Source organism: Heterocephalus glaber, unplaced genomic scaffold (assembly GCF_053883595.1).
Source record: "Heterocephalus glaber isolate CG9 unplaced genomic scaffold, H.glaber_assembly_v1.0 deba00001578, whole genome shotgun sequence".
NCBI classification, from domain to species: Eukaryota; Metazoa; Chordata; class Mammalia; order Rodentia; family Bathyergidae; genus Heterocephalus; species Heterocephalus glaber.
The window spans coordinates 35,475-61,656 of NW_028258359.1; the positions used below are offsets into that span (position 1 = coordinate 35,475).

The 26,182-nt window shown below is 40.1% G+C and overlaps 1 protein-coding gene across 5 annotated transcripts in view; it reads left to right on the forward strand.

The window, feature by feature from the left end:
* The first annotated feature begins 249 nt into the window (after nt 1-249).
* Nucleotides 250-26,182, forward strand: part of Dock9 (dedicator of cytokinesis 9) — a 239,728-nt gene continuing 213,795 nt past the window's right edge. For all 5 annotated transcript variants that reach the window (XM_087193042.1, XM_087193049.1, XM_087193052.1 and 2 more), the window contains exon 1: nt 250-792. In XM_087193042.1, the coding sequence (XP_087049168.1) occupies nt 631-792 (162 nt within the window). In that variant the 5' untranslated portion in view covers nt 250-630. The remainder of the gene's footprint in view (nt 793-26,182) is intronic.

The following is a 26,182-nucleotide window of genomic DNA, read 5'->3' on the forward strand; positions in this document are numbered from 1 at the left end:
TCATCTTAGCAATTTCATGTTTTTGGGCTTTTTTTCCCCCTTTGCTTCTGTGTTCCTCGCTGATGCAGGATTAAACAAACAGCACATTTAGGTCAAGGAAGAGATGTTTGCTAATATAGATGCTAGGCTAAGCATTCTGGGAGGGTGATTTCTTGCAGCAGATGAACATTCTTTGTGCCTTCCAGCAGCCCTTGCAGCAGTGTGGCTGTCTGGCACTGTCTATTTCATCTTGGGCAGGTTCTGAGATTCAGAACAATCCCAAGCAAATCACAGGAGCCAGCAGTTTTCCGTTAACCCCATGCAAGTGTTTTGTACATTTATTCTTTGTATTAACAGTGAAGCAATCCACTGGAGAAACGATACTTTCAAGATCTTGGTGCATCCGAGGTGTGTCATCTTGATTTTGCACCACCCACCCTCCTGTTTTATACTCCGAGCTTGGATTTTTTTGTCAGGCTGTTGGGCAGAAGCAGACTCTAATGTTACAGCTTGGAGCTTCCCTTCTGTTCCAGTGCCGGTAACTGCCTGTCAGGAAGATGGTACAGTGGGAGCCTGTGTCTGAAGAGCCAAAGAAGATGATGTGGAAATGAAGTAGAGATTACTAGAAATCTGAACATCCACACCTTGGGGATGGGTTGCACTACTAGTGTGATTCTGTTCAAAGGCATCCGCACCGTTTTTGAAAGAAACTGTGCTTATATGTGCAAACAGCAAGGAGAGAATAATGCCCTTGAATATACAGCATACAGTTGGACAAAAGAAGATTCAGAACTATTGATCTCCTCCTGTCTGGTAAATGCTGTTTTGCTTAATTAATAAGTAGTTTAATGGTGATAGAATAAACTGATCTTTATTTTTAAGGCAAATATATTTATTTTCAGTATGCTTTTATATATGTAGTTTCTGTATATAAAAGGGTAATTTATGGCCTTAAATTTAAATGTTTAGGTGTGTTGGTATGTGTGAGAATGCCAGGTGTTAAAGCTAGATACATACAGAGAGAGGAGCTAGAGTAAGATATGTTATTACAGAATAGTTTTCTAAGGTAGTTTTATGAGCTTACATGTTGTTGGTAAGTCCCAGAAATAATACTTGGCAAAGTGTGTATTCAGGGACTTGTATATATGAACCCTCTTCCAGTGATAGTGAATTATTCAATCCCTTTACATCTTAGCCTTTTACTTGGCTAGGTTTTTCTTCCTAATAGCTTGTGGTCAGTCTTTCAATTCAGGGGGAGAAATTTAATGGGAGCATGAAAGAAAATTGTAACGGATATGAGACAAATATTTATAGTTGGGTCCAACTATAATATTTTTGGGCAGAAGGTCATGAGACTGAAAGGAGGCTTAGTTTGACAGTACACTTCTGTGTTCTGTCCTCCTTCAGGAGGCTCAAAGAGGTGTCAGATCACAGATGGGTGTGCCTGTCAGTGGCCTTCTCATCAATATCAGGCTTGCAAGGAAGCCAAGTATAGGTCTCCCCCACTCAGCATGCCTCCCATTTTTCCTTCTGTTCTTACCAGTTTTTGTCAGGATGAGTGGAGACAAATATGTGTGAGTTTTTGTGCGTGAATCTTGCCGGGAGAGTGAGGCGAGCAGACATGCTGAAGCCTTTCCCCCTCTCCCTGTGTGAGGCTGCATCTGAGCCTGTGGAGGGGGTGTTAGTGTGCCATTTGCACCTGGGATCAGAGCTAGGCGTTGCAGACTGTAGGAGTCTGGGGGAGAGAATTCATTCTTAGGAGGGGCTTACATGATATTAGCACTCAAAATACAATTCTTGGAAGGAGAAAAGGAGAGCATCATTTGAAGCATCAGATTCATTTTGGAAGGCAGTGTTGTGTGTGCACTGGAATTTAAGTGGTGCTATAAACTGCTAAATATTTTAAGCACTGATATATTTTGGAATATGCTTTGGAGAATAACTGGTATCCGAAATGAGAAAGACTAGTTCATTACAGTGCTCTGCTGCATTAGTGTACCATCTGACAGCCTAGGACCTACTGTGGCTCTTAATGGCAATGCCCCTCCCATGCTGCAGGTTGTGCTCCTTTGGGCCAAGCTGATTTGATTTGGTTAACCTGACTTTAAGCGACTCCACCTGCTTTTCTTTTCCTTTTATTGCTCAAGAGAAGAGTAAGCTGGTAGGGGCTTTGTCAGAGCTTTGGGCCTGGGTTTCTGAGACCCTGCTTCTATATATCATGTTGGCTGTGCTCTGCCTACCACCCTCTCCTGCACCAACAGGCTGTATGTCCATGTCCCAAGATGTTGCTGGATAGGAAGATCCCAACTGGTCTCCTTCCTTCTGTCCTTGTCCCTTGTGATCTTCTCTCCATGAAGCAGGCAAAGTGGGCCTTTGGGAAAGAAAGTCAGGCCTCCTCTGCTCAGGACCCATTGGTAGCTCAGGGTCAACCACAGAATCCTTGCAGTGGCTTTCAGATCAATCAAAGCACTGCCCACCAATGCAAACGTCCTCCTTTCCACCTGTTTGCTCCTTTCTTTACCTTGCTTTGGCCCCCAAGTCCGTCTTACTGTTCCTTCTGTGACATCTCCACCCAAGAATTGTATGGTTCTTGCCTGGGTCCCTTCAGGTCTCTGCTCAAATTCTCCTCACTGAGGCTCTCACATTGTCCTTGGTAACCCTGCAGCACCCGCATTGAGCCCTTTCCCCATTGCCTGCAGAGTTTTCTGGTAGTATTGAGCTCCACTGACTGCTCCTAGTCCAGAATACATAAAAGCACATGAATAGTAATAGTATTTACCAATGTTACCTAGAGTACACTTACAGTACAAGGATACAATTCATGATGGCTGGGATTTTTGTCTGTCTTGTTCACTACTCTGTTCCTAATCACTAGAGCAATGTCTGCCTCATAGTAAGTGCTCGATTAATGAGTAAATTCTCATGAAGTGGTTTTATTGTCCTGAATTTGGAGAAGCTGCAGAAAAGATAGGTTATAATAACTTTAATATCAAAGAGATTTTTGTTGTTGTTGTTAGTTTCTCCCAGTAACTGGCTCATTTAAAAAAATCTCTCCTAGCATGTTGACCGTTCAGCTCCTTAGAGTTATACTTTCTAACCCTTTTATTCTGGATCTGCATCAAGAAGTTATGTGCGTAGCCGGGGATTTAGCTCAGTGGTTCCGCAGCCTGCCTCACAAGTGAAAGGACCGGAGTTCAATCCCCGGTACCAAAAAAACTCCAAACAAACAAAGAAGTTATGTGGGTCAAGGCTAAGTGTTCCATGGGTTTGTGATGGTCACGATTACATTTGACTATACTATCTTTGTACATTATTCCGACTACCTCTGTTGAGAACTATTCCTCAGGCATTTGGGGACCTATTGCTTTTTAGTTTGAATCACCTAAACTCATATTTTGAGTTGTTTTGATGATTTTATCTTTTTAGATTTTTTTATGAGTACATGTTTGCAATACGTAATGAATACATTCATTGTGGGGAGTTGGTACATATACATATGGCATCTTAGTTCTTTTTACTTACCCTTCTCTTCCCTTCCCTCTCTGTCCATCCCAAAATCCCTTCTCATCTGCAAAAGGTCTATCTCCCTGTTTTCTATTGTCTATCTTTTTTTTTTGGAACCAGGGATTGAACTAGGGAGCTTGCACTTGCAAGGCAGGCGGTGGCACCACTGAGCTAAATCCCCGGCCCTCTATCTATCTTTTGTTTTGCTCCTTAAATTATTTATACTTTGGGTTTTCATGTAAGAGAAACCATAAATATTTAAACTTTTGTTTCTGATTTATTTCACTTTGTATTATGATCTCAAGGTGTGTTCATTTTTCTGCAAATGTCTCAAATTTATCCTTCTTTATGGCTGAATAGTACTCCATTGTTCATATATATCACATTTTCTTTATCCATTCATCTTTTGATGGACATATAGGCCATTTCTAAGATTTAGCTATTTTGAGTTGTGCTGCTATAAACATGGGTATGCACATAGTACTGTAATATGATGTCTTTAACACTTTTCGGAAGATACCAAGGAGAGGTATCTAGATCAAATGAATTTCTAGTTTTAGATTTTTAAGGAATCTCCATACTGATTCCCATAGTGGCTATACTGGTTTACATTCCCACCAATACTGTAAAAGGCTTCCTTTTCCCTGTATCCTCACCAGCGTTTGTTCTTTCTTGGGTCCTTGGTGATGGCAATTCTTTCTGGAGTAAGATGGAATCTTAGGGTTGTTTTAATTTGCATTTCTCTAATGGCCAAAGATGCTGAACATTTTTTAATGTGCTTATAAGCCATTTGTACTACTTCTGAGAAATGTGTATTATTTCAATTGCTTGTTTTTTATTGTGTCTTTTATTTTGGGAGGGTCTTTTTTTTGGAGTTCTTTATATATTCTAGGTATTAGTCTTCTGTTTCAGGAGTTGCTGGCAATTTTCCCTCATTCTACAGGCTCCCCTATCCTTCAACCTATTGGTTGTTTCCTTTGCTGTGCAGAAGCTTTTAAATTTGATATAATTCCATTTGTTGATTCTTGGTGTTATTTGTTGAGCAATTGGAGTTTTGCTCAGAAAATCCTTCCTGTGTCTCTATATTCAGGAGTTTTACCTATTTTATCTTCCAGCAGATTCAGTGCTTCTGTGTTTTTTGGGGTTTTTTTGGTACCAGGGATCGAACTCAGGACCTTGCGCTTGTGAGGCAGGCGGCAGAACCACTGAGCTAAATCCCCAGCCCTGCAGTGTTTCTGTTTTAATATCTAGGACTTTGATCCATTTTAATTTTATTTTAGTACAAGGTGAGAGATTCGGGTCTAGATTCATTTTTTGGATGTGGATAACCAGTTTTCCTAGCACCATTTGTTAAAGAGGCTATCATTTCTCTAGTGTATGTTTTTGGACTCTTTATCAAAAATATAAGATGGCTGAATGTGCCTGGGATTGTTTCTGCATCCTCATTTCTATTCCATTGACGTGCATGTCTGATTTTGTGCCAGTACCATGCTGTTTTTTCACTGTAGCTTTGTAATATAACTTGAAATCTGGGACTGTGATGCCTTCTGCTTTGCTCTTGTTGCCTAGGATAGCTTTTGCTGTTCTGTGTCTCTTCCGGTTTCATATGAATTTTAGGATTGTTTTTTCTACTTCTGTGAAGAATGCTGTTGGTATCCACACTTATCCTTAAAGGAGTCCTGCCTGTTGTTACTCCCGTGAATCATGTGCATGCAAAGGTAGGCTGACCTTATCTTCAGGCAGATATAGGTCCATGTCAGAGTCCTTAGCCTTGGTTGGGAGGATGACTGTCCTATGTCCAGCCCAGGTGATACCTCCAGCATGTGGCTCTGCCTGAAGTGTCAATGGGTGACCTTATCTCAACCACCCAGTGCCTATCAGACTTGGTGGAAGGAATGTTATTCATGAAGGATAGCATAAAGGATTGAGGCCACCTATTCTCCCAGAGACTCTAAATATCCCCCAAATCTGCCTGTCAGTTAGAAAGCCCCATGCCTGTACTCCTCATTTTGGTCTCCATGGAATTTTTGCTTCTGAACTGAGGTGGTATTTTTTCTCTTGGCATGTACTGAAGCACAGCCTAAGAAATGTCCTATGAAAGCGATACCCATTGCAAGGAGGTTGAAGATATCCTCAGTAGCTCACTTGCCTCCAGAGCAGCAAGAGGCACTGGAGGCAAGCATGTGGGTTTTAGAGCCAGCTTTTGGCGTTTCAAGCCCAAATATACATACGACTTAGGAGCTCTGTGACTTTGAACGATTTGCTTAACTACTCTGTTCTTCAGTTTCCTTATCTACTAACTGCAGGTAGGTAATAGCACTGCTTATCTCATAGGAATATTAAATGAGTGAATATTTCTAAAGCATTTAGGATATAAGTAAGTGCTAATTGTCATTATTATTGTTGTTATTTCTTTTTTTTTAGTGTTCTCTTTATGGGGAACCCTGAAAGAAATTTCTTCTCTCCATATTCTTAATGATCACACCTTCCTGACAAGCTGATTACATATACATATACATGTACACATATATACATAGAGATACATTTACATATACTATGGTTCTTGTAGTTAAATGTAGCCAAGTCTTAGTTAACTGTTAAAACAAACCTTACCACCAAAGATAAGACTCAATTCTATTAAATTCTTTTATTGGTACATTTTAGGTATACAGTATGTTTACATTTATCATTGGGTGCTTGTACCTGTACATGATGAATCTTGATTCTTATTTTTTTCCCCATTACCTGTGCACCCTTCACCCCTCCACCCTTCCCTATTTACATAGATTTCGTTTCCATTTTTTTTCTTTTCTCATAATTTTTCCTTTCCCTTCTTTCCTTTCCCCTTCCCCTCCCACCACCCCTACACCTTTGGACCTTTTACTATTTCAAATTACCAATTATTCATTTTAATTATTTTAATCCTTATTTACACTTTCAGTTTCTCACACTAGAGAAACTATTTGGTATTTACAAATGTGTGTCCTATTTATTTCACTTAAGAGTATGGCCTCAATATGCATCCATTTAGCTATAAATGTCTCTAGTTCTTTATGGCTGAATAGTACTCCATTTTATTTAAAAACCACATCTTCTTTATCTAGTTTCCAGTTGATGGGCGCTTGGGCTGTTTCCAAGCTTTCGCTATTACAAACTGTGCTGCTATAAACATGGGTGCACATATATTGCTGTGGTATGATTCTTTTAATTTTCTGGGGAAGATCCCCAGCAGGGGAATAACTAGGGCAAATGGGACCTCTAGACCTAGTTCTTTGAGGTATCTCCACACTGATTTCCACAGTGGTTGCACCATTCTGCACTCTCACCAACAATGGCGAAGGGTTCCTTTTTCCCCACACCCCTGCCAGCATTTGTTATTGGTTGATTTCTTGATAGCAGCCATTCTCTCTGGGGTGAGGTGGAATCTCAGTGTTTTTATGTTTTTTTGTTGGTACTGGGGATCAAACTCAGGTCCTTGCGCTTGCGCAACAGGCAGTGAAACCACTGAGCTAAATCCCTGGCCCTCAGTGTTGTTTTCATCTGCATTTCTCGAATGACTAGTGGTGTTGAACATTTTTTCACATATTTATTTGCTGCTTTTACTTCTTTGAGAAATGTCTGTTCATTTCAGATGCCCATTTTTGAATTGGGTGATAAGACCCAATTCTAACAGGAACATAGGCTTTCCAAAATGATCTCTCTCTCTCTCTCTGTCTTTCTCTCTCTCTCTCTCTCTCTCTCTCTCTCGTATAATTAATAAGCTATTAGAGAAGTATACACTGAAGAAAAAAACCTTTTTATGATCATTAAGAATGGCTCTGAAATTTAAAAAATACTGAGTGTGGCCTTTAGCTTTATAAAACTGGATGGCTGTGCAATCTCCTACTAGAAGATTCTTTTTATATTTTAAACAGATGAGTCAGCTCTGTGGTGGGTGGTACACCAGGAGTGGACTTATCTGGCAATTGTAAAATAACTGAATTTAAAATATAATGCCCTAAAATTTTGACTACCACATTTGAGGGGCAAGACTTTGAGTTGCAGTAGATTTGATTCCTGGGTATGGATTTTGCATAAATAATTTTTCCTTTTCACTAGGTGTGGTGGCACATGCCTATAATCTCAGCTCTCTGGGAGTCTGAGGCAGGAAGATCACAAGTTTGAGCCTAGCTCGAGCAGGGTGGTGACTTAGTGAGATCTTCTCTCAAAATAAGAAATAAAAAGGGCTAAAGATGAGCTTAGTGTGATGGTCCTGGGTTCAGTCCCCAGTACTGCCATAAAACATTTTTTCCCCTTTTCTAAGTAATTTTATTATTAGTTCAGCTCATTCAGGAAGTAGTCTCGATTGCTTACTTGTGTTGGGCAGACAGGAATGATGAGGATCCTTACTTTTCATTTGGCAGAGAGGCTTATGTGCAGGGTGAGAAGGTACTATCTGTGAATGGGAGGGTGTGGCACAGCCCAGGACCTTCCAAGTGGAGGGGAAACTTGAGTTGAGATAAAATGTTGTAAATTCTATTTCTTCATTTCTGGGAAGGTTTATGATAGGCCTGGCATTATTGATCAGGACTTGCCTTATTTTACTCATAGTTAGCAATGTCATATTCTACTCCCTTAATGTGACTATGGATGAATTGAAGCTGTTGGATTATTCTGTGGATGTTCTCCTTTTGCTGATTATACCTGAAGTGGAAGAAGTTGCTCAGTTACAACTTTGACAACAACTAGGACCATGTTAGCTGGTCGATAAAGAGTAAAGCTGAAGGCCCTCTGCTTGAAGTCACAAGGGAGAAAAACTTACTTGTCTTTAGTTTCTTTTGTGACCTGATGGGATAATGCAGGTCTAGTTTTACTCATTGTGAATTATTATTATTATTATTATTATTATTATTATTATTATTAGTCTTACCACCTTAAAGATTTGAAGGTTTTCATGGTTTTCCTATTATAAGATGTGCTGAATATATTCAGCACATAGAATTTTATCAGACTATTCTAGTTTGCCAAGCTAAGTGTTGCTTCTTAATTAAAAAATAAGACTTGGTTATGAAAATGCTTTGACTTAACGGGTACTCACTTAACAGTCATCCACTGGACATGTGCATTGTGCAAAGATAACAGAATTGAAGACAGTTTGCTCTCTGGCAAATAAGAGCTCCCAGTCTTGATTGCGTGATGATGAGTGGGATGGGGGCAAGGGAAAGTGACATATTTGATGACAAGTGGTAAGTGAAAAATGGCACTATGCCTGTTAGTTTATGCCAGTTGAGTAAAGTAAAGGTTAGGCTTTGATTATTTTAGGTGTTCTTTGATTATACTGTATCTTGTTGCCCTATTCTATCTTGAGGTATAAGGAAGGCAGAAGCCTGCCTGACTTCCTTCTGGGCCAGCAGAAGGGCCTGCGACACTCCTTGGATCCAACTCTGGTTGCAGGACCAGGCGTTGGGTAGGTCATGTTTTCCATTTCACTTCTAATGACCTTCCTAATGGCGCCCAGTGGATTTTGTTGTCTGTTTTGATCATAACAGCAAATAAGGCTGGTGTTTTCAAGAAAGAGCCTGTTCTGATTCCTAGATGCATTTCCTGGTGTCAGAACTGAGGTTTCGGTGCTCAGTTATTGCTCCTTTGGTGAATGTGGCCAGTGTAGCACAGTAGAGGATGGGGCCTTTTCTCAAAGCTTTGTTAAAATTTACCATTTTTTTCTCAATGGGACTCATTTATTCCAATATTTATTAAATTATAAACAAGCAATAAGATGTATTATAGAAACTAACCATTCTTATGTTTACTTGACAGAAATAACTATGATTTAAACATCTGAGGCAAAAACTTCCAGAATTTCATTCTTGTATAGTTCTATTCATAAAAAAAGTAACAAATTGCTATGGACTGAATTGTGTCCCTTCCTTAGCCTAATTCATATGTTGAACCTCTAACCTCCAATATGGCTGTATTTGGAGATAAGGTCTTTAGGAGGTAAATTTAAGGTAAATAAAGTCATAAGGGTGGAGCCTTACTCTGATAGAATTGTATCCTTATGTAAAGTGGAAGAGCAGTCCTGCTTCTGTATGCACACTTGTATACATGCTTGCATGCCATCTCCGTATCTTTTTCACACTTTCTCACCCCTCTCTTTTACTATGTTTTGATACCTAGAAAAACCAAGAGGGCTGTATCAGTCTAGGACATTGCTGGGACAAAACACCTGACATTTGGGCTGGGATTTAGCTCAGTGGTTTCGCCGCCTGCTGCACAAGCCCAAGGACCTGAGTTCGATCACTGGTACCAAAAAAAAAAAAAACAACCTGACATTTAAAGGAGGAGAGGTTTATTTTGGCTCGTGGTTTTCAAAGAATTTAGTCCATGGTTGGTTGGCTCATAAATGGATAGAAATACTTAGTACTTGGCCCAGTCCACATATTGGTTCCCTAACCTGTGGAGTGATGGCGATTGTGGAGGGAAAGGCAGGGAGCCATTAGAGTTGCCTTTACCTGGGGATATAGTAAATCAGAAGCAATATTGCATCCCTGGAAGAATTGCAGAGATTAGTGCCCTCACCAAGGACCTGAGGAAGATGCGGGATTGGTGGTTCCTACCCCATCCAGGTTTAACTGTTCTGTTTGGCCTGTGCAGAAGATAGATGGGTCCTAGAGAATGACAGTGGGTTACCACAAACTTTATCAAGTGGTGACTCCAGATGTGGTTTACTTGCTTAAGCAGATGAACACATCTCTTGGTACCTCTTAGGTAGCCTTCGATTTGGTAAATGCCCTTTTCTTCATACTCATCCATAAGGCCCACCAATAGCAACTTGCTTTCAGCTGGCAAGGCCAGCACAGTACCTTTACTGTCTGCATTGCTATCAGCATTCTGGTCTTCTGAGTTCCAACCAGAACCACCTAGAATAGCTTACCACATTCTAGGGCTTCTCTAGCCAGAATCTAAACATTTCCAGACTCCTGCAAACCAGTTCCAAAGGCTCCTAAATCATATAATCAGGCACAGAAATAACCCACTCTCAATACCAATTTTTTGGATTAGCCAGCTTTCCTGTTGCTGGGACAAAATACCTGACACACATAACTTAAAGGATGAGAGATTTAATTTTGGTCACAGTTTCGGGGTTTAAATCCGTGGTCAACAACTCCAGGGCAGAAGCGGAAGAGAATGACAGAGGAAAATCGCTTACTTCACAGAGGCCAGGAAGCAAAGAGAAGAGGGAGGAGCTGGGAAGGGAGATTTACCTCCAAAGGCACCCCTCCCCCACCGCGATATACCTCTTCCAACTAAGCCACACCTTCTAATAGCACATTTAGCTATGAACTCATCAGTGGATCAGTCCACTGACAAGTGTGTCACTCCATGATCCATTCTCCTTCCAAAAGCCCCATCTCTGAATACATGAGGGGGGCATTTTACATCTAAACCACAATAAGGGCCTTCAGCAGAACCTGACTATGCTAGTACTTTGATGTCATACTTCCACCCTCCAGAACTGTGAGAAAATAAATTTCTACCATTTGAACCACCCAATCTATGATATGTTTTATGGCAACCCAAGCTGACTTACATACCAGTATAATTAAAATGTTATTATGGTATATAGTCATATTTTGCTTTAAAGAGACTCCATGATATATCGCAGATATCTTTGCATGTTGTTAAGAGTACATTCATGTCTCATTCTTAATGGTGTCATTTCATTTTATGGATGCAATATATTTCGTTTGATGTATACTCACTATGCCTTTTTGTTTTGGTTGTAAATACTAAGATGAATACCTCTCTATATGTACTTTCAACATCTGTCAGATTGTTTTCTTAGCAGATATTTAGACTTGGAATAGCTGAGTCATAGTATATTTACTTCTAAATGATTTTGGATTTTGTTATATACAGTGGTGTATAGCCAAATTGTCCTCCATTTAGACTTTGTTGAGATTTTTAAAATTTCAAGACAAAGTGTGTACTCTTCCCTTCTGACTTTAAGCAGTTTGCTTTCATATTTGCTCTTTATTAAGCTATTGATGGTGTTATCTATTGAACAGAGCACAGTGACTTGGATTGCTGAACCCTTAGGCAAATAACATAGTCATACTGAAGTTCAGATTAGCACTAATTTAGCTGGGAAGCAAGACCACTAGCATTCTTAAAAATCTCAGGAGAATTCTGAAATGTTCCATAGTGGGCATGGAATGTGTTTGTTCTGGGAGGTCTTCACCCTTTTAGAGTTGATCTAGCTATTTAATGGACATTCAAGGGAAAGAGTAGCAGAAATACTGAATAGAGACAGATGAATCAAGTTGTTATTGCTTTTCTCCAGTCTTATTTTTCCATACTCAGAGCAGTTAATTTTTATTTCTCTTATGACTTTTGTAAGAAGCAACCACTTTTTTATATTTTGAAGGTAATATTTGTTGCCATTTATATTTGGAATACATAACATTACAGAAAAGTCAAAGACTATAGAGGACAATAAAGGGGAAAACAAAAATTAACCATAACCCCACAGCCCAGAAATCATTATTGCTTAATATGTGGTGTATTTTTTCTGATATTTTTCTCTGCGTATGCAAATATTAGAAGTCGGATATTTCATAAATAGATTCTGGTGACTATTTCACTTAGTACTGTTTTGTTATGAACTTTTCTTATGTCTATAATGTTCTGCTAAAATTGATTTAATATGCATATAATATGTCCATTGTAATATATGTGCTAGAATTTATTTAAATATGCCTCTGTTGTAAGACCTTTAGATTGTTATAAATTAAGATAATAGAAGGCATCATTACCCCAAAATACTTGTGTGACTCAATAGTTTTGTAGCTTAGATTTATCAAAGTGAATTTGTTAAGGCAAGAAGGAATTTTGTAAAGACCTTTTTTAAAAAGGCCTTTTAAGGCTTATTGTTTTATTTTCTTGGTGATTCATACAGCAGCAGTGGCTATTAGTGGTTATTTTATATATGGTCATTGCTAGGATCATTTTTTGCCAGTTTGAGAGACAGAAGATTTACCTTTCATGCTCTAAATCCTTTGTTATATTCATTTCAAATGTTTTTCTATTTTGATGTTTGCCTTTTAATTTTAAATTTTTTTTTTGGTACCAGGGATCTAACTCGGGACCTTGCACTTGCGAGGCAGGCGCCGGAACCACTGAGCTAAATCCCCGGCCCTAATTTTAATTTCTTAATAGTACTTGTTTTACTAGCACAAGTTTAAATATATATGATACACATAATCATCTTTTTTCCTCTGTGGTCTCTTCTTTGATGTTTCTGCTTAGAAATCTTTGCCTGTTGATGAGATATTCACCAGCATTTTCTTTTGGAATTTATTTGTTGGTTTGTTTAGTAGCATTTAGCTTTTTTGCCCAGGGGTCAACAAACTATAATCTTTGGGGCAAATCTGGTCAGATTAATTGACACATAGCCACACTTATTTATTTACATGGTGCCTGTGTGTGCTTTGATAGTGGTAGAGTTGACATATTATGAGGAGACCTACAGTATTTACTGTTTGACTTGAAATATTTGCCAGCTGGCCTTTTAGAGAATTTGCTCACTCCTGCTTTAGGAAATTTAGAATTTGATTTTCTAAAAAAAATTATTGGTACATTTTAGATATACATAATGATAACATTTATCATAGGAAATTTATACCTGTACGTGATATATCTTGCTTCTTTTTTTATCCCATTCCCCTCCCCTCTTCAGTCCCTCTTCTTCTCCTTATTTACAAGTGCTTTGTTTCTATTTTTCCCCTTCTATTCTTTTTTTCTTGTCCTTTTCTTCCTTTCCCCCTCCTCCCCTCCCTTGTTCACCTTCCCATTTGAAATTTTCTTCCCATTTCCCAATATCCATTATACATTTTGGTTGTTATGTACACTTTCAGATATATATTTGAAGTTCTAATTTGATTCCCTCCTCTCTTCTGCTACTCACTTTTGCCTATCCCATTTGCTGAATAACTCATTCCTTACTCATTGGGTTGTGATTTTGCATTCATTATATTTTATATTCTTTTGTGTGCTAGGCTTGGCTTTAGTACTACCCTGTGTACACCAAAGAAGCAAAGTTCTTATCCAGTTGTCAGATTAATTGGAATTCAGAAAAAATAGAATAAAAAATTTGGAGAAATGTATCAAATTTACATTTAAAGATGGAATAAACAGGCTACGCTGTGTAAGTCACTGAGTTAAGTAGTCCTATAAAGCATGTACTGGCTAAGATTCAGGAGCTAAGGGTTAAGGTCTGAGTGCAGTGTTAAGGACATTAGTAAATTTGTTTCCTTGGGAAATGCTTGTTGATAAAGGAGTCTTTACGTGGACTCTGGTGATCTTGATGAAAAAAAAATTCCCTTGTAGCAGCTGCATCCACCAGTAACCTTGATTTGGTTCTCCACTTTTTTGTATATCCGGGCTTTACTAACAAAAGAAGTTGTGGCAAGAGATGAGCGGAGGTGCCACCAGTGTCCAAAGTGGATGCACGTCTGCAAGAAATATATCTGTACTTTTATAGATAGATGAAGAGTAAATTCTAATCTTTCTTTTATACATTATAAAAACTCTGCAGATAGTTAATACCCTCCTTACCTAGATTTTATATGTGCATGCCAAGGGTTGGATGTGTGTGCGTGTGTGTGTATAGAAATGTACCCAAGACTGTGTATTTGGGAAGCTTTTGTTGCCTGCTCTTCACCATTTTTCAAATGTCAAGGAACAGTCAAAGACTTTAATTGAGGATACATTATAATTAACATTTTTTTCTAACCAAGGAAAAACACATATCCTGGAAAATCAAGTAGATGTGACTTGTGAACCTAAGCAGAGAGATAGCTTGCTGACTGAAGTTTTATTCTTCTCTTCTAGAGTAGATTCTTTTTTTTTTCCTTTTTAATTCTTTCATTGGTACATTTTAGGTATACAGTATGTTTACATTTATCATTGGGTGCTTGTACCTGTACGTGATGAATCTTGGTTCTTATTTTTTCCCCATAACCTGTGCACCCTTCACCCCCTCCATCCTTCCCTATTTACATAGATTTCGTTTCCATTTCTTTTCTTCTCTTCTAGAGTATATTCTGCCTTTGCAGAGTCTCTGTGGTGAGAGTTTGTTTATAGCATTCTAAGATGTAGACCTGGTGTCATTCCTGTATGCCAAATAGTTTTACTCTCCTATACGTCTGGTACTCCTTATGTGTTTGCCAGGCTTATGAAACAGGTAACAGCATATCAGAGAATCACTCTTGCAACTTACTCTTATTTTTCTATGCTTTATTATTGAAGAGCAATTAGAAGAGAAACCTCAAGCTTTTTTCTTATACTTCTTCCATCATTTCTCAGTTCTCAAATAGCCATCGGATACCTGCTAATCACAGGGTGTTGTGATGTAAATAAACCCCAGGTTCTGGTCTCATAGGGTCTATAGTGCCTCCAAGAGCTTAGTGGGCTGGGATGGGGTCAAGCACAGGTACCAGGAGAACTTACAAGGGACTCCTGGTAGAAGAATTTAACCAGGCGAAGGGGTTGGAGAAGGACATTGCTGCAGGGGAGCAAAGTCCTAAGGAGGGTGCCCTGAGTCTTTGGAACTGCTAGTAATTCCACATTGCTGGAATTATAGGCTGGAGTACAACCGTGGGGGTGCAAAGGTGACCAACAAGGCTGGAGAGGTAAGCAGAGGCCAGATCGTAGTGGTTCTTGTTGGAGCTTCATTCCTGTATTTGAGGGGAGCCACCTACTGAAGTCTTTAAATAAGGAAAGACATGGTCAGATTCATGTTTTTGAAAGAAAACACATGCTATCGAGTAGATAGTGGATTACAGAAAAGGAAATCTGAAACTGGAACACTAATTCGGAGGCTGTTCTAACAGGTGACAGTGTTTTGAATTAAATTAGTCATGGAGATGGAGAGAAGTACCTGGATTTAAGAGAGAGTTCAATGAGAGATTTGGCAGGTAAACCAGAGAGGACGGAGTTGAGAATGTTTGAATTTCTGCCTCACCCATCTCAGAGATGCTGTCTATTGAGCTGAGGAGCATAAAGAAATGGGTCAGGGGGAGTTAGGATGGAGAGGAGGAGTTCAGTTACAGGCATCCTGAGTTTGAGGTTTGACATATGGAAATGCAGAATTTGTAAGTCAGTGAGGTGACTTTTAGGTCAATAATTGTGGATCCCAGCAGAGGTAGAAGATTGTAAGGAAGGCACGGAAATGAATGAGGCCTCCTGGAGATAGGGTTCAGAAAGAAAAGATCCCAGGGCCCTGGGAAGGGCTTAGGAAACGATGGCTGGAGTTGAGTGGTCATAGAGGCAGAGGGTAGCTTACTTTGCATTTGCAAACAGGATTTCAGTGAAGAACTTTGCCTGAATATATTTCAGCCTCTTGCTTGTAGTTGACCAAAACTGTCACCTGTATTATTCATTGAAACTTTTAGCAAAATAATACTATATTCACAATAACCCTCTAGGCAGCACAGAATTTTACGGTATCTCCCCTGTCCTTTAGAAGGGTCTTGTATAGTAGGTGGGAAATACAGTTGATCATTGAATCAAGCCATCCTCCCTCTCTTCCTCTTCACCTCCTTCCTCTCTGAGAACAGCTAACATTTATGTTCTTTGTAACAGTAATGAGTGTGAACTAGTTATCATGCACTGCTCTAAGCTCTGTATGCCTCTTTAATGCTTATGTCATTTAATCCTTGAGTTATTAACAACTCCATGAGTTATTATGGTTACTACACTATACTATATGGTATACTACTGTATACTATGTATATGTTGGCATACATACTATACAGTGGTTGTCTTTATATTATAGAGGAGAATAAAGGAGAGGATAAATATGTTTACAGTCTCACAGCTAATGAATAAGAAAGCCAGGATTCAAACCAGTAATTTAGTTCCAGAACCCTATGCTCTTGACCTATACACCAGAGTCTTATAGCTGTCAGTATAGCATATATGATATAAAATACATGGAAAAGTATTCAGAAACGAACCCTGAGAAGTCAGCGTGTGAGTGACAGACATGAATGAGGAGTCTGTGAAACAAAAGTAACATTAGTAGGAAACATTGCTCTTTCATGAGTGATCAAAGGCTTATGTAAACTCACTGCCTAGCAGTAACTGAGAGGGATTGAAGAGAAAGTGACATTTGAGCTGCGTTTTTTGAGAGATGAGCACAAAACCTTGGAAGTTAGGATGTGAGTGTAGGTGGGGAGGACATTACATCCAAAGTGGGGAGCGTGTTCTCTGATATTTGAGAAAGACTGTGAGTTGCAGAGCTTGGGATCAGGATGATCTGGCCAAGTTGTGGAGTACTCAGCCTGTGTTGGCTGAGTAGTCTGTCTTCCAGCAGGCAGGGACCGTGTGTGTGTGTGTGTGTGTGTGTGTGTGTGTGTGAGTCCTGTCACATTGGAGTGGGAGTCAGAATCAGAAAGGAAGACATTGTTCCAAGGTACCCGAGGGGGAATACTGTAACCCCCCCCCCCACTCTGTCACCCAGGGAAAGTCAAATGAGAGGTCAAGATTCCTTTTGGAGTTCCAATTTACTTGTCTGTTTTATGCTGATTGTGAATGAGGGAGCAGGGAATGACATTACTCAGTCCCCTGACTCAGGAGGTGGTGTTCCCATTCATCAGAGGTAAGCACAGAACAAGAGGCAAATTGAAGGGTAGGTGGGGTGACTGAAGGGAGCTCATAAATTATTGTTGGTGTTGCTGAATTGGGGTGCCCAGAGAATGGTCAGAGACAGTTCTTCTAGGGCCCTGATGTTTGTCCAAGTTGGAATCCCTCTTTAAGAAAACAGAAAATGAGAGATACTAAGTTAGAAAAAGGACCTTGGGAAGAACCTCTGCAAAGGAGAGTTCTGAAGCTTCTGTCAACCTGCGCCTGCCTGATGGCAGATGTCCAAGGCTCCTGGGGCTCTCCTTCCCGGGCTTTGATGCTGTTTCTTGTTTAACATCAGAAAGGCCTCAGGTTCTTCTAGGCCATCAGCAAGACCCTGAGAGCCAGTTCAGGGTAATCCAGGCATTTCCGTGTGGATGGCTAAGACCCATGGCGCCTTTGCTGATTTTTTCTGTAGAAAGGGTATCTTGCTTTCTTTTTCTAAAACACAAGAGAAACCCAAAAAAAGTCTTTTGATTTTCATGTGGGATGACAGCACTAGTTTATTCTCATACCATGAAGGAAATAAGATGCAGATTAGATTGTCAACAGGAATTGGGAAGCCTGTCCACAGCACTTCCAATATTTTCTTTATTAAAGATTTCTGGGGAGCTGTTTTACATAAAGCTTCTCACCTAGAACAAAACCTCTAAACCCCAATTTAAGTGGTTTCGTACTAATGAGTAAATGAAGATAAGGCAGTACATGTAGATAGTGATCCCAGTAATACTTATGAAAAGAGTTCTGTAACAGTAAAATGTGAGTGGGGAAGAGAAGCCTAGAGTCATCGTTTAGATTGTATCATTGACACCTAGAAAGCCTTTCCTGAGAGGGGTGCCTTTGCTACTGAGTTAAGTACACAGAGGCCCTTTGTGCCTCCTCATCTGCCCTCTCTCCTGCTGCACCTTGGCCTTTGGAGCTCCCCCTTAGTCTTACCCTCTGATCACTGGGAATCCTAAGTGCTTCTGAACTCCACTCCCTCGTTGCTTTTCACTGTCAGAATTTAACAGTTTCTGTGTGTGAATGATCTCAGCTAGATGTTAGGTTCTTATCTGATTTTAAAAAATCACACAGTGGTATAAATAGCTAAGAGACTGCTATCTGCCAGAGTATATTTGCATTTTAGAAGGGAGTTTGTTAACTAAAGGTAGCACTGGAAGAGATTCTTGGAGCACTTTATCATTCATTTCCAAACTTCAGAATGAATGATGTCTGTATAACAATTCTGTGTGACTTTGGTTTTTTTTTTCTATGAGAATGCTTTTACTTCATTTTTCATCTTTTCCACGTAAGAGACAATGTTCTGTGTTTAGTTTTCTGTAGTAAGTTCAAATGTTTAATGGAAAAGGGCATAGAATTTTTAGTGGGTAGCTTTTTCTGTTGGGTCCTGCCACCTGCAAGGCACACCTCTGCCATGCTCCCAGAAAGATAATTTTGGGGGCTGGGGATTTAGCTCAGCGGTTCCCACACCTGCCTGGCAAGTGCAAGGTCCCGACCTGGTACCAAAAAAAAAAGAAAAAGAAAGATAATTTTGGGAATGTAGCCGCTTGCTCTGGCAAGATTGCATTGTTGAGCTGAAAATCCTGGGGCCTTGTGTATTGGTCAGGGTGGTCAGGGTTATAGAGGGACGAGATAGAGAGAGAGAGAGAGAGAGAGAGAGAGAGAGAGAGAGAGAGAGAGAGAGAGAGAGATGAATATGAGAATGAATATGAATGAATTTATTAGATTGGCTTACAGAATCTAAAGCTGTATAGTCCCACAGTGGCTGCCTGAACACTGGAGAGCCAGCAAAACCAGTAGCAGCTCAGTCTGAGAAGCCATGACCCCAGTGGGAGGCTGAAAACCTGAAAGATCCCTGGAGAGTTGCTGGTATGAGTCTGTGTTGAAAGACCAAAGAAGCTGAAGTCTGACATCCTTGGGTGATGGTACCAGCAAAAGATGGACACACTCTGGAAGAAATGAGCTTGCACAAGCTGGCTAGCTTCTTCCTTCTTCTTCTTTTGGACCCTCCAGCCCCTAGCCTATTGGAGTATGCCACCCATGTTCAGGGTCCCACCCTTTCCCCAGGATCCCCAGCCTACAAGCCATCCCAGCCTGGCAACACCCTCACTGACACATCCAGACCCACCCATAACTATGTTTTACTAATTCCCTAGGCACCTTTCTTTCAATCCATTCAAGCTGACAGTCAAGATTAACTTTCCTACCTTGTAAGAGGGCACTAAGATGTTTTCTCATTCAGTTCCACAACCTGTTGCTGTACTGGTTTCTGTGTTTAGAACTGAGTGTTGCACGTTTAGAAGGGTATAACGGAGCAGGAGGAAATCCAAAAAGAAGCTATTAAAAGGTTCAATCCATATACATAATTAAAGTTAGTGGGTGTGAAGCCCCCCTACATGTGTATTCTCTTCTAGAGCCCTTGGTAGGAGCAGACCAGTCTGCACTTACAGATCTGATTGGGGGGCCACTTGCAGTGGGGCCTTAAAGCCAGGCAGAGCTCCTGAATGTTTTAATTGCTTCCCCAAATAGGCTTCATTGTCTTATTTTTGGTTCTCTTTCACTAACTTCAGCGGGATTGTATCAGTCCTTTGCCAAATACCAAACAAGGGTGTGCCAGTGGTGCCTGGGAACTTTGATGAGAGTTGTTGCTGGGTTTCCATTTTCACTTTTCACCTTTAAGTACTACTCAGCCACCTCTTTGTCTGACTCTAGGACGTTGTGTTACAGAAGGATGTAGGCTGCCATCCAAATCATAATCTCTTGTGGCCAGTGTTGTAAAACAAGTGGAAACTCTGATAGTTTGTGCAGATGGGTGTTTATCTGAAAAATGTTGGACACCATCCAAAGACAAAGTATGCAATAATGGTCTTCATTTTTAAAAACAACCTCTAGCTGCAACAGAAATATTTAACCTAAACCATTATCAATTCTAATCATCCTCTTTCTGTTAAAAAAGAAACATTGAGAATAAATTTTAGGGCTACTCATGTTGTTTGTCCTGCAACCTCAGACATATAGGAACTGGCTAACACAGGCAATTAGGAAATTCAGGAGAAGGCCAGATGATCTTGAAACATGCAAGAAAATTCATTTAATAATTTCTTCTATAAGAAAACTAATTTTTAAAAAGCAACTAAAAGTATTATTGCTTTCCTTATTTAAAAAAGTTGTTTTGGTATCCTCTCCTTGGTCACCTTCCAATGTGTCTGCATGTTCATGTTCATAAGCTGCTTCTCCGATCTGTGTTCTGAAGCACACACCCACCCTCTAGCTTGTGAACACTGTTTAATTAAAGTCAGAGAATTGCCACACTAAGTTTTTATTTCCAAAATATACAATGCCTGAGCTCCCATGCCTATGGCTTTTTGAGTTTGTTCCAGATTTTTTTAATCACAAAAGCAAAAAAGGGGAATTTGATACATATCTTTGACTTCCTATCCACACTGTTATCTGTAGCAAAACTGATTGTAATCTTGCTTCCTCTTTGTCCTACTCCAGGGACTTGATGGCTCTGTTCTACCACTACCCCTGTGGGCGATGTGTTTAGGACTGCAGAATAATTTTAATAGTAGCTCAAAGTGAAATATCATTAGGAAGATGAATCTGGATGCTCAGTCCCATACACAAATCTAGATGGCTTTGGATTGTCCATCATGTGGCATTGTCCATCATCATTGTGGCAGTCTATACCGCAGTGGAGAGTAATGGAACATAAGCTGAATAATCCAGAAGAGTCTGTGTGCCTTGAGTTAAGCAGTTGGAGTATCAGCAACTGTGTGACCTCCCTTTTGAGGCTGCTGTTCTTATCGTGTTGGTGTAGGAGATAGATGGAAAACCTTGGGTGAGCAGGGAGTTAGGGAGGTTAGCCTAGAAAGAGAAGGTGCTGACAAAGACTGTGCTTCCTGTTGCCACAAGGATTCTTCCTTAATGGATTTTACCAAGTCTCTTGGGTCAGAAACTGTTAAAAGAGTTTTGGCTGCTTGGCTTGGGGCTCTGTCTGCGTGATTCAGATGGAAACTAAGGCCAGGAATGTTGTAAGTGCACTCAAGGTTAAAAAGGGCCCTCAAATGCTCATTACTTAATTGGTGACAGACATTTTGTTTTCCTTTGTCTGTTTGCCTAGACAGTTGATCAAGTTTAGTTGATACCCAGAGGTCAAACATAATCCAAACCTGGAAGGAAGAGTGGTTCCTACCTTCAGGGAGCTTCCATTTCGTTCAGTAAGATGAGACATGCCCAGTGAGGTGTGTGGTGGCCAGTTCTTACTGCACTAGCTGGCTTTTCTCTTAACGGTGCCTGCCTCTTGCTGTCACCCTTACCTTAAGGCTTGACTGTCTACCCGGGTTGCACACTAGCTATTCTCATCCGTGACTCACACACAGAGATTCACCAAGTACAGAAGAAAAGCTGAGGAGAATATCTGGTTCTCTGTCGTATCAGTTTACCACTGTCCTCGTGATGTTGCTAGGGTTTGCAGCACGTCTTGGAAAGGCTGAACGGGCTCTGCTGAGGACATAGCAGAAATTTGTTGTGTTGGTAAAGGGTGTCCACCCTTAGGCAGAAGAACAAACCCTTCCTGTTTATGAGGTTGGAAAGCAGCATGCTTCTAAATTGTTCTCCCATGATCTCCACATGGAGGTGTTTTCTATTATATAACAAAGATGTGCAACATCGGGGCGACTGGAGTATTCTTGACCACCCAGGACTTGAATGTCGTCTTCATGAACAGTGACTCAGCAGTGTACAGCGGTGAGAAAAGAATTTCCTTCTGTGCACGGCAGATCCCTGGGCAACAGTCTGATGACAAGGACTGAAGTGTTAGAGAACCATGAAAGATGTCAGAAGATTGGGTGATTTTGAAGACCTCATAGTACAGTGGTACATGTATACCCATATTTATAGCAATACAACTCATAATAGCTAAATTTTGGCGGCAGCCTATATATCCATCAACAGATGAGTGGATAAAGAAAATGTGATATTCATATACAATGAAGTATTACCCTACCTTTAAGAATGATAAATTTGAGTTATTTGTAGGAAAATGGGTACACCTTGATACCAGGATGTTGAGTGAAATAAATCAGACACATAAGCTTAAATATCACATGGTTTCTTTTATATGAGAAACCGAAATTATAAATAAACAGCAAAATAAAAGATAGGTAAAAGGAAGTTGGAAGACAGATCTTCCTCAGATAGGAAAGGGACCAAGAGATGGAGGGAGGTGGGAGGGAGGAAAAGGAAAGGGGGTGAGAAAAGGAATTGCAATGTGTTGTAGACATGAACCAACTCTGCACGAGGAATGTAAACATTGTGTACTGCAAACGTAATAATATAAAAAAATGACAAAGAGATGGAGGGAGGAGAGGGAAAGGGGATGATAAAAGAGTTAAGATGTATTATGTATATGTACCAAACCCCATGATGAATGTAATCATGTGGTACAAACATGTACTAACAAATTTTTTTTTCTTTTTTTTTTTTGGTACCAGAAATCCAACTTGGGTCCTTCCAGTTGCAAGGCAGGCGGTGGAACCACTGAGCTAAATCCCTGGCCCACTAATAAATTTTTTTAATGCAAAAAAAGTGGGAGGTTCTGAAGATAAATCTTATTTCGCATCATTCCTGGTTTACTTTGATTTCAGCTGTGGCAAATGGCAATCTACCAGTAGTAGTTGATCAGGAGAGGTCTGATAACAGCCCTTAAGAGAGCTCTTTACAGAGATTTTTAGGCAAAGCAACTTGGAGGTGAGAGGCTCAGCAGGCATGATAAAGTAAAATAAAAGGCATTACTTAAAAATTTGAACCAAGGGCCGGGGACTTAGCTCAGTGGTTCCGCTGTCTGCTGCGCAAGCGCAAGAACCAGAGTTCAATCCCCGGTACCAAAAAAAAAAAAAAAAAAAAAAATTGAGGCAAAGGAGTGAGTTCTTTTTTTTTACCCTGAATTTTCATATTCATGTTTGGACTTCAAGGTGGGAAACTATGCCTGAGTGACAAGTGGAAAGTGTGAAAGTATCTACAGAGGGCTTCAGCTAAGCAATTTCTCTGTTCCCTGAAGTTCCTCAGGTGCATGGACCCTCTGGTGGCACGGAGAAGGCACCCCATGAAGCAGTGCGTTGTAGAATAAGTGCCTTGTGCTTGTCTCTAGCACGCATTGACCACACAATTCACAAGTTGTGGTAAGGGAATATACATCTTTTCATGTTTTCTTTCTGTTGAGATGGCAAGAAATGAATGTAGATTGGGCTTTGCACATGTGGAATTTCTTTGGATTTCAAAAGACCCACTTATTTGTGGAAGCCTTTATGTTGTTTGCTTTACCATTGGCAGAGCAATTTAGTTCCCAATTACTAATAAAACATAAACAGTAAGACAAAGGAAAGTTTCTTCAGTTCAGAAATTCTTTGATTTTGAAATTGATTATTGAAATATGTAGATAATGCATGGAATAATAAGGAACTGTGCAATTGGGAGTATGAAGTGTAAATATGTGAAGAGTTAAATAGCTGAGTAGTGTTAGTATTGATTTTAGCTTCAGGTGTAACATAAGTCAGTATTTGAGGAATTGCTGTTAGTACTCAGGATCTGGAAAAAGATGTGTGACCACTGTTGTCACTGTGTCATAGTTTGCATGATGGACACAGTGTGAGAAGGAAGGTTTGTGGTAATTGAGACTAGCCGTGGGTCACTGAGGCTCTGTCCTTGGCAGGCACCCTCTTCTTAGGTAATGTCATTCACTTTAATTGTTTTACGTGGTCCTCCATGTCTGCCCCTGACTCCTGTATCTCATCTCAGTGCACATGTGGCCATATGTCATTTTCTACTTAAAGTCTTTTTTTTTTTTTTGATACCGGGGATCATACTCAGGACCTTGCCCTTGTGAGGCAGGTGGCAGAACCACTGAGCTAAATCCCCGGCCCTACTTACAGCCTTTTAATGGCTTTGCATTTCTTTCGGCTTGAAACTCACAATTCTTATTATGCTTTTCACAGCCCACAGGGCCCAGTATATCTCTACTTTGCTTACCCCACCAGGATGATTATATGCTGTTCTCCTCTGGATCACTACACTGGACCTCATGGACCACCTTTCAGCCTCTAAAGAGAGCAAGCTCTTCTGTGCCTCAGTGCTCTTGCACATGCTGCCCCATCTGCCCATTAACTTGCATTAACTCACTCATTCTTTATTCCCCTCTCACTTTGCATTCGAGCCACATTTGTGTCCTCCTCAAAGAAGGCTTATTTGAACTCAGGGTAGTTAAACATCTGCTTTTCTTTTACTGTATTTATCATAACCATAAATAAACTAGTAAATCTCTTGTGAAATGCTTATTGGACGATTTCACTGTGGTCCCTGGGCATGCTAGTAGAAACCCTCTACAGTCAGCTTATTGCCAAGTACTCATTTCTTCTAGTTCACTTGCTGGTACGTATGATGACTTGTTGTAATGTTATTACTTCAAACAATAAATGCTCCAACATGAGCTTTACATGACTGAAGTCAACTAATAGAATGTCCACAAAAAAAAGACTTTCCTGGGGAAAGGTGTTTTATTTCTGTCGTGGTGAGATGTAGGGTCCTGATGGCCGATGACCTGCGCATAGTCCCAACAGCTGAAACCACTGTCCTTCTAACACATCCATTTCTGATAGCATAATTCACTCCTAGTGATTTTTCCCAGATTTTTTTTTTCCTGTTTATAAAATGGTAATAACTATATTCATTAACTTCTTGTAATTTTTCACTTGTTTACAGTTTAAAGTGAAGAGAAATGTAAATGTTAGTGTTTGATACTGTTGGGCTCCTAGAATGTATTATTCTAAAATGTATTAATTATTGTTTTGCTTTCATGGTACGGGGGATTGAACCTAGGGATGTTCTACCTTTGAGCCACATCCCAGCCCTTCTTATTTTTTATTTTGAGATAAGCTTTTTCTTAGTTGCCAAAGCTGGGTTTGAACTTGCCTCAGCCTCCCAAGTAACTGGGATTCTAGGCGTATACCACCTTCCCAGCCAGTTTTTTCTTTTTCTGACACTAAAAATTAGTCAAAATATATAGGGCCTGGATTTTTGCTAAGCATGTTCCTATTTTGTTTCCCCAGAAGCCATACAAATCCTTTTTTTTTTTTTTGGTACCGGGGATTGAATTCAGGTCCTTGTGCTTGCAAGGCAGGTGACAGAGCCACTGAGCTAAATCCCTGGCCCTACCCAGAAGTCATACAAAAGAATATATAAAATAAAAGGGAAGCAGAACCACCACTTTATATACAGTCAGAAAGACATTCTGTTAGGAGTACTATTCAGTGGAAAGAATGCAAATAATGAATTAATCTTGATCAGGGGCATAATTGTAAATATATATATATGATATATATATACACATATATAATTTTATATATGATGATCGAATTCTGGACATGCATTCCTTTGTGGCAGATGATTTACACATGTTAAAAGTAATTCTTCTGATAAGATTGTTAGTAGGGTTTCTCAGCCTTAGCACTATTGATATTTTGGGCTGAGGGCTGGGGATTTAGCTCAGTGGTTCCGCCACCTGCCTCACAAGGGCAAGGTCCTGAGTTCAATCCCCGGTACCAAAAAAAGGTAAAGATATTTTGGGCTGGATGATTCTTTGTGTGGGAGGCCGTCTTGTACATTGTACAGACATCCCTGGCCTCCACCCATTAGATTCCAGTAGCAATCCCTGCTTTCACAAGTCATGATAACCAAAGGAGGTCTCCAGCTGGTGCCAAATGTTCCTTGGAGGAGAGTAAAATCACCCTCAGTTGAGAACCGCTAGATTAGAATGCCTTGTGCTTCAGATTAAGCCTGTAGTGTAGTACAAAGGCTTGGTGCTCAAAACAAGCCCAAGCAAGGCAAAGCCCTGTGCCTGTCTGCACCAGTTATCATCCTGTGAGATGTTGTGTGTCCCAGCTTCTCTTGGGACTCATGCCAACAGCCCTTCACCAATAATGGGCATTCTGGAACTTTTCTGAATGAGGTAAAGTCTAGTTCATTGATTTTTTTTTTT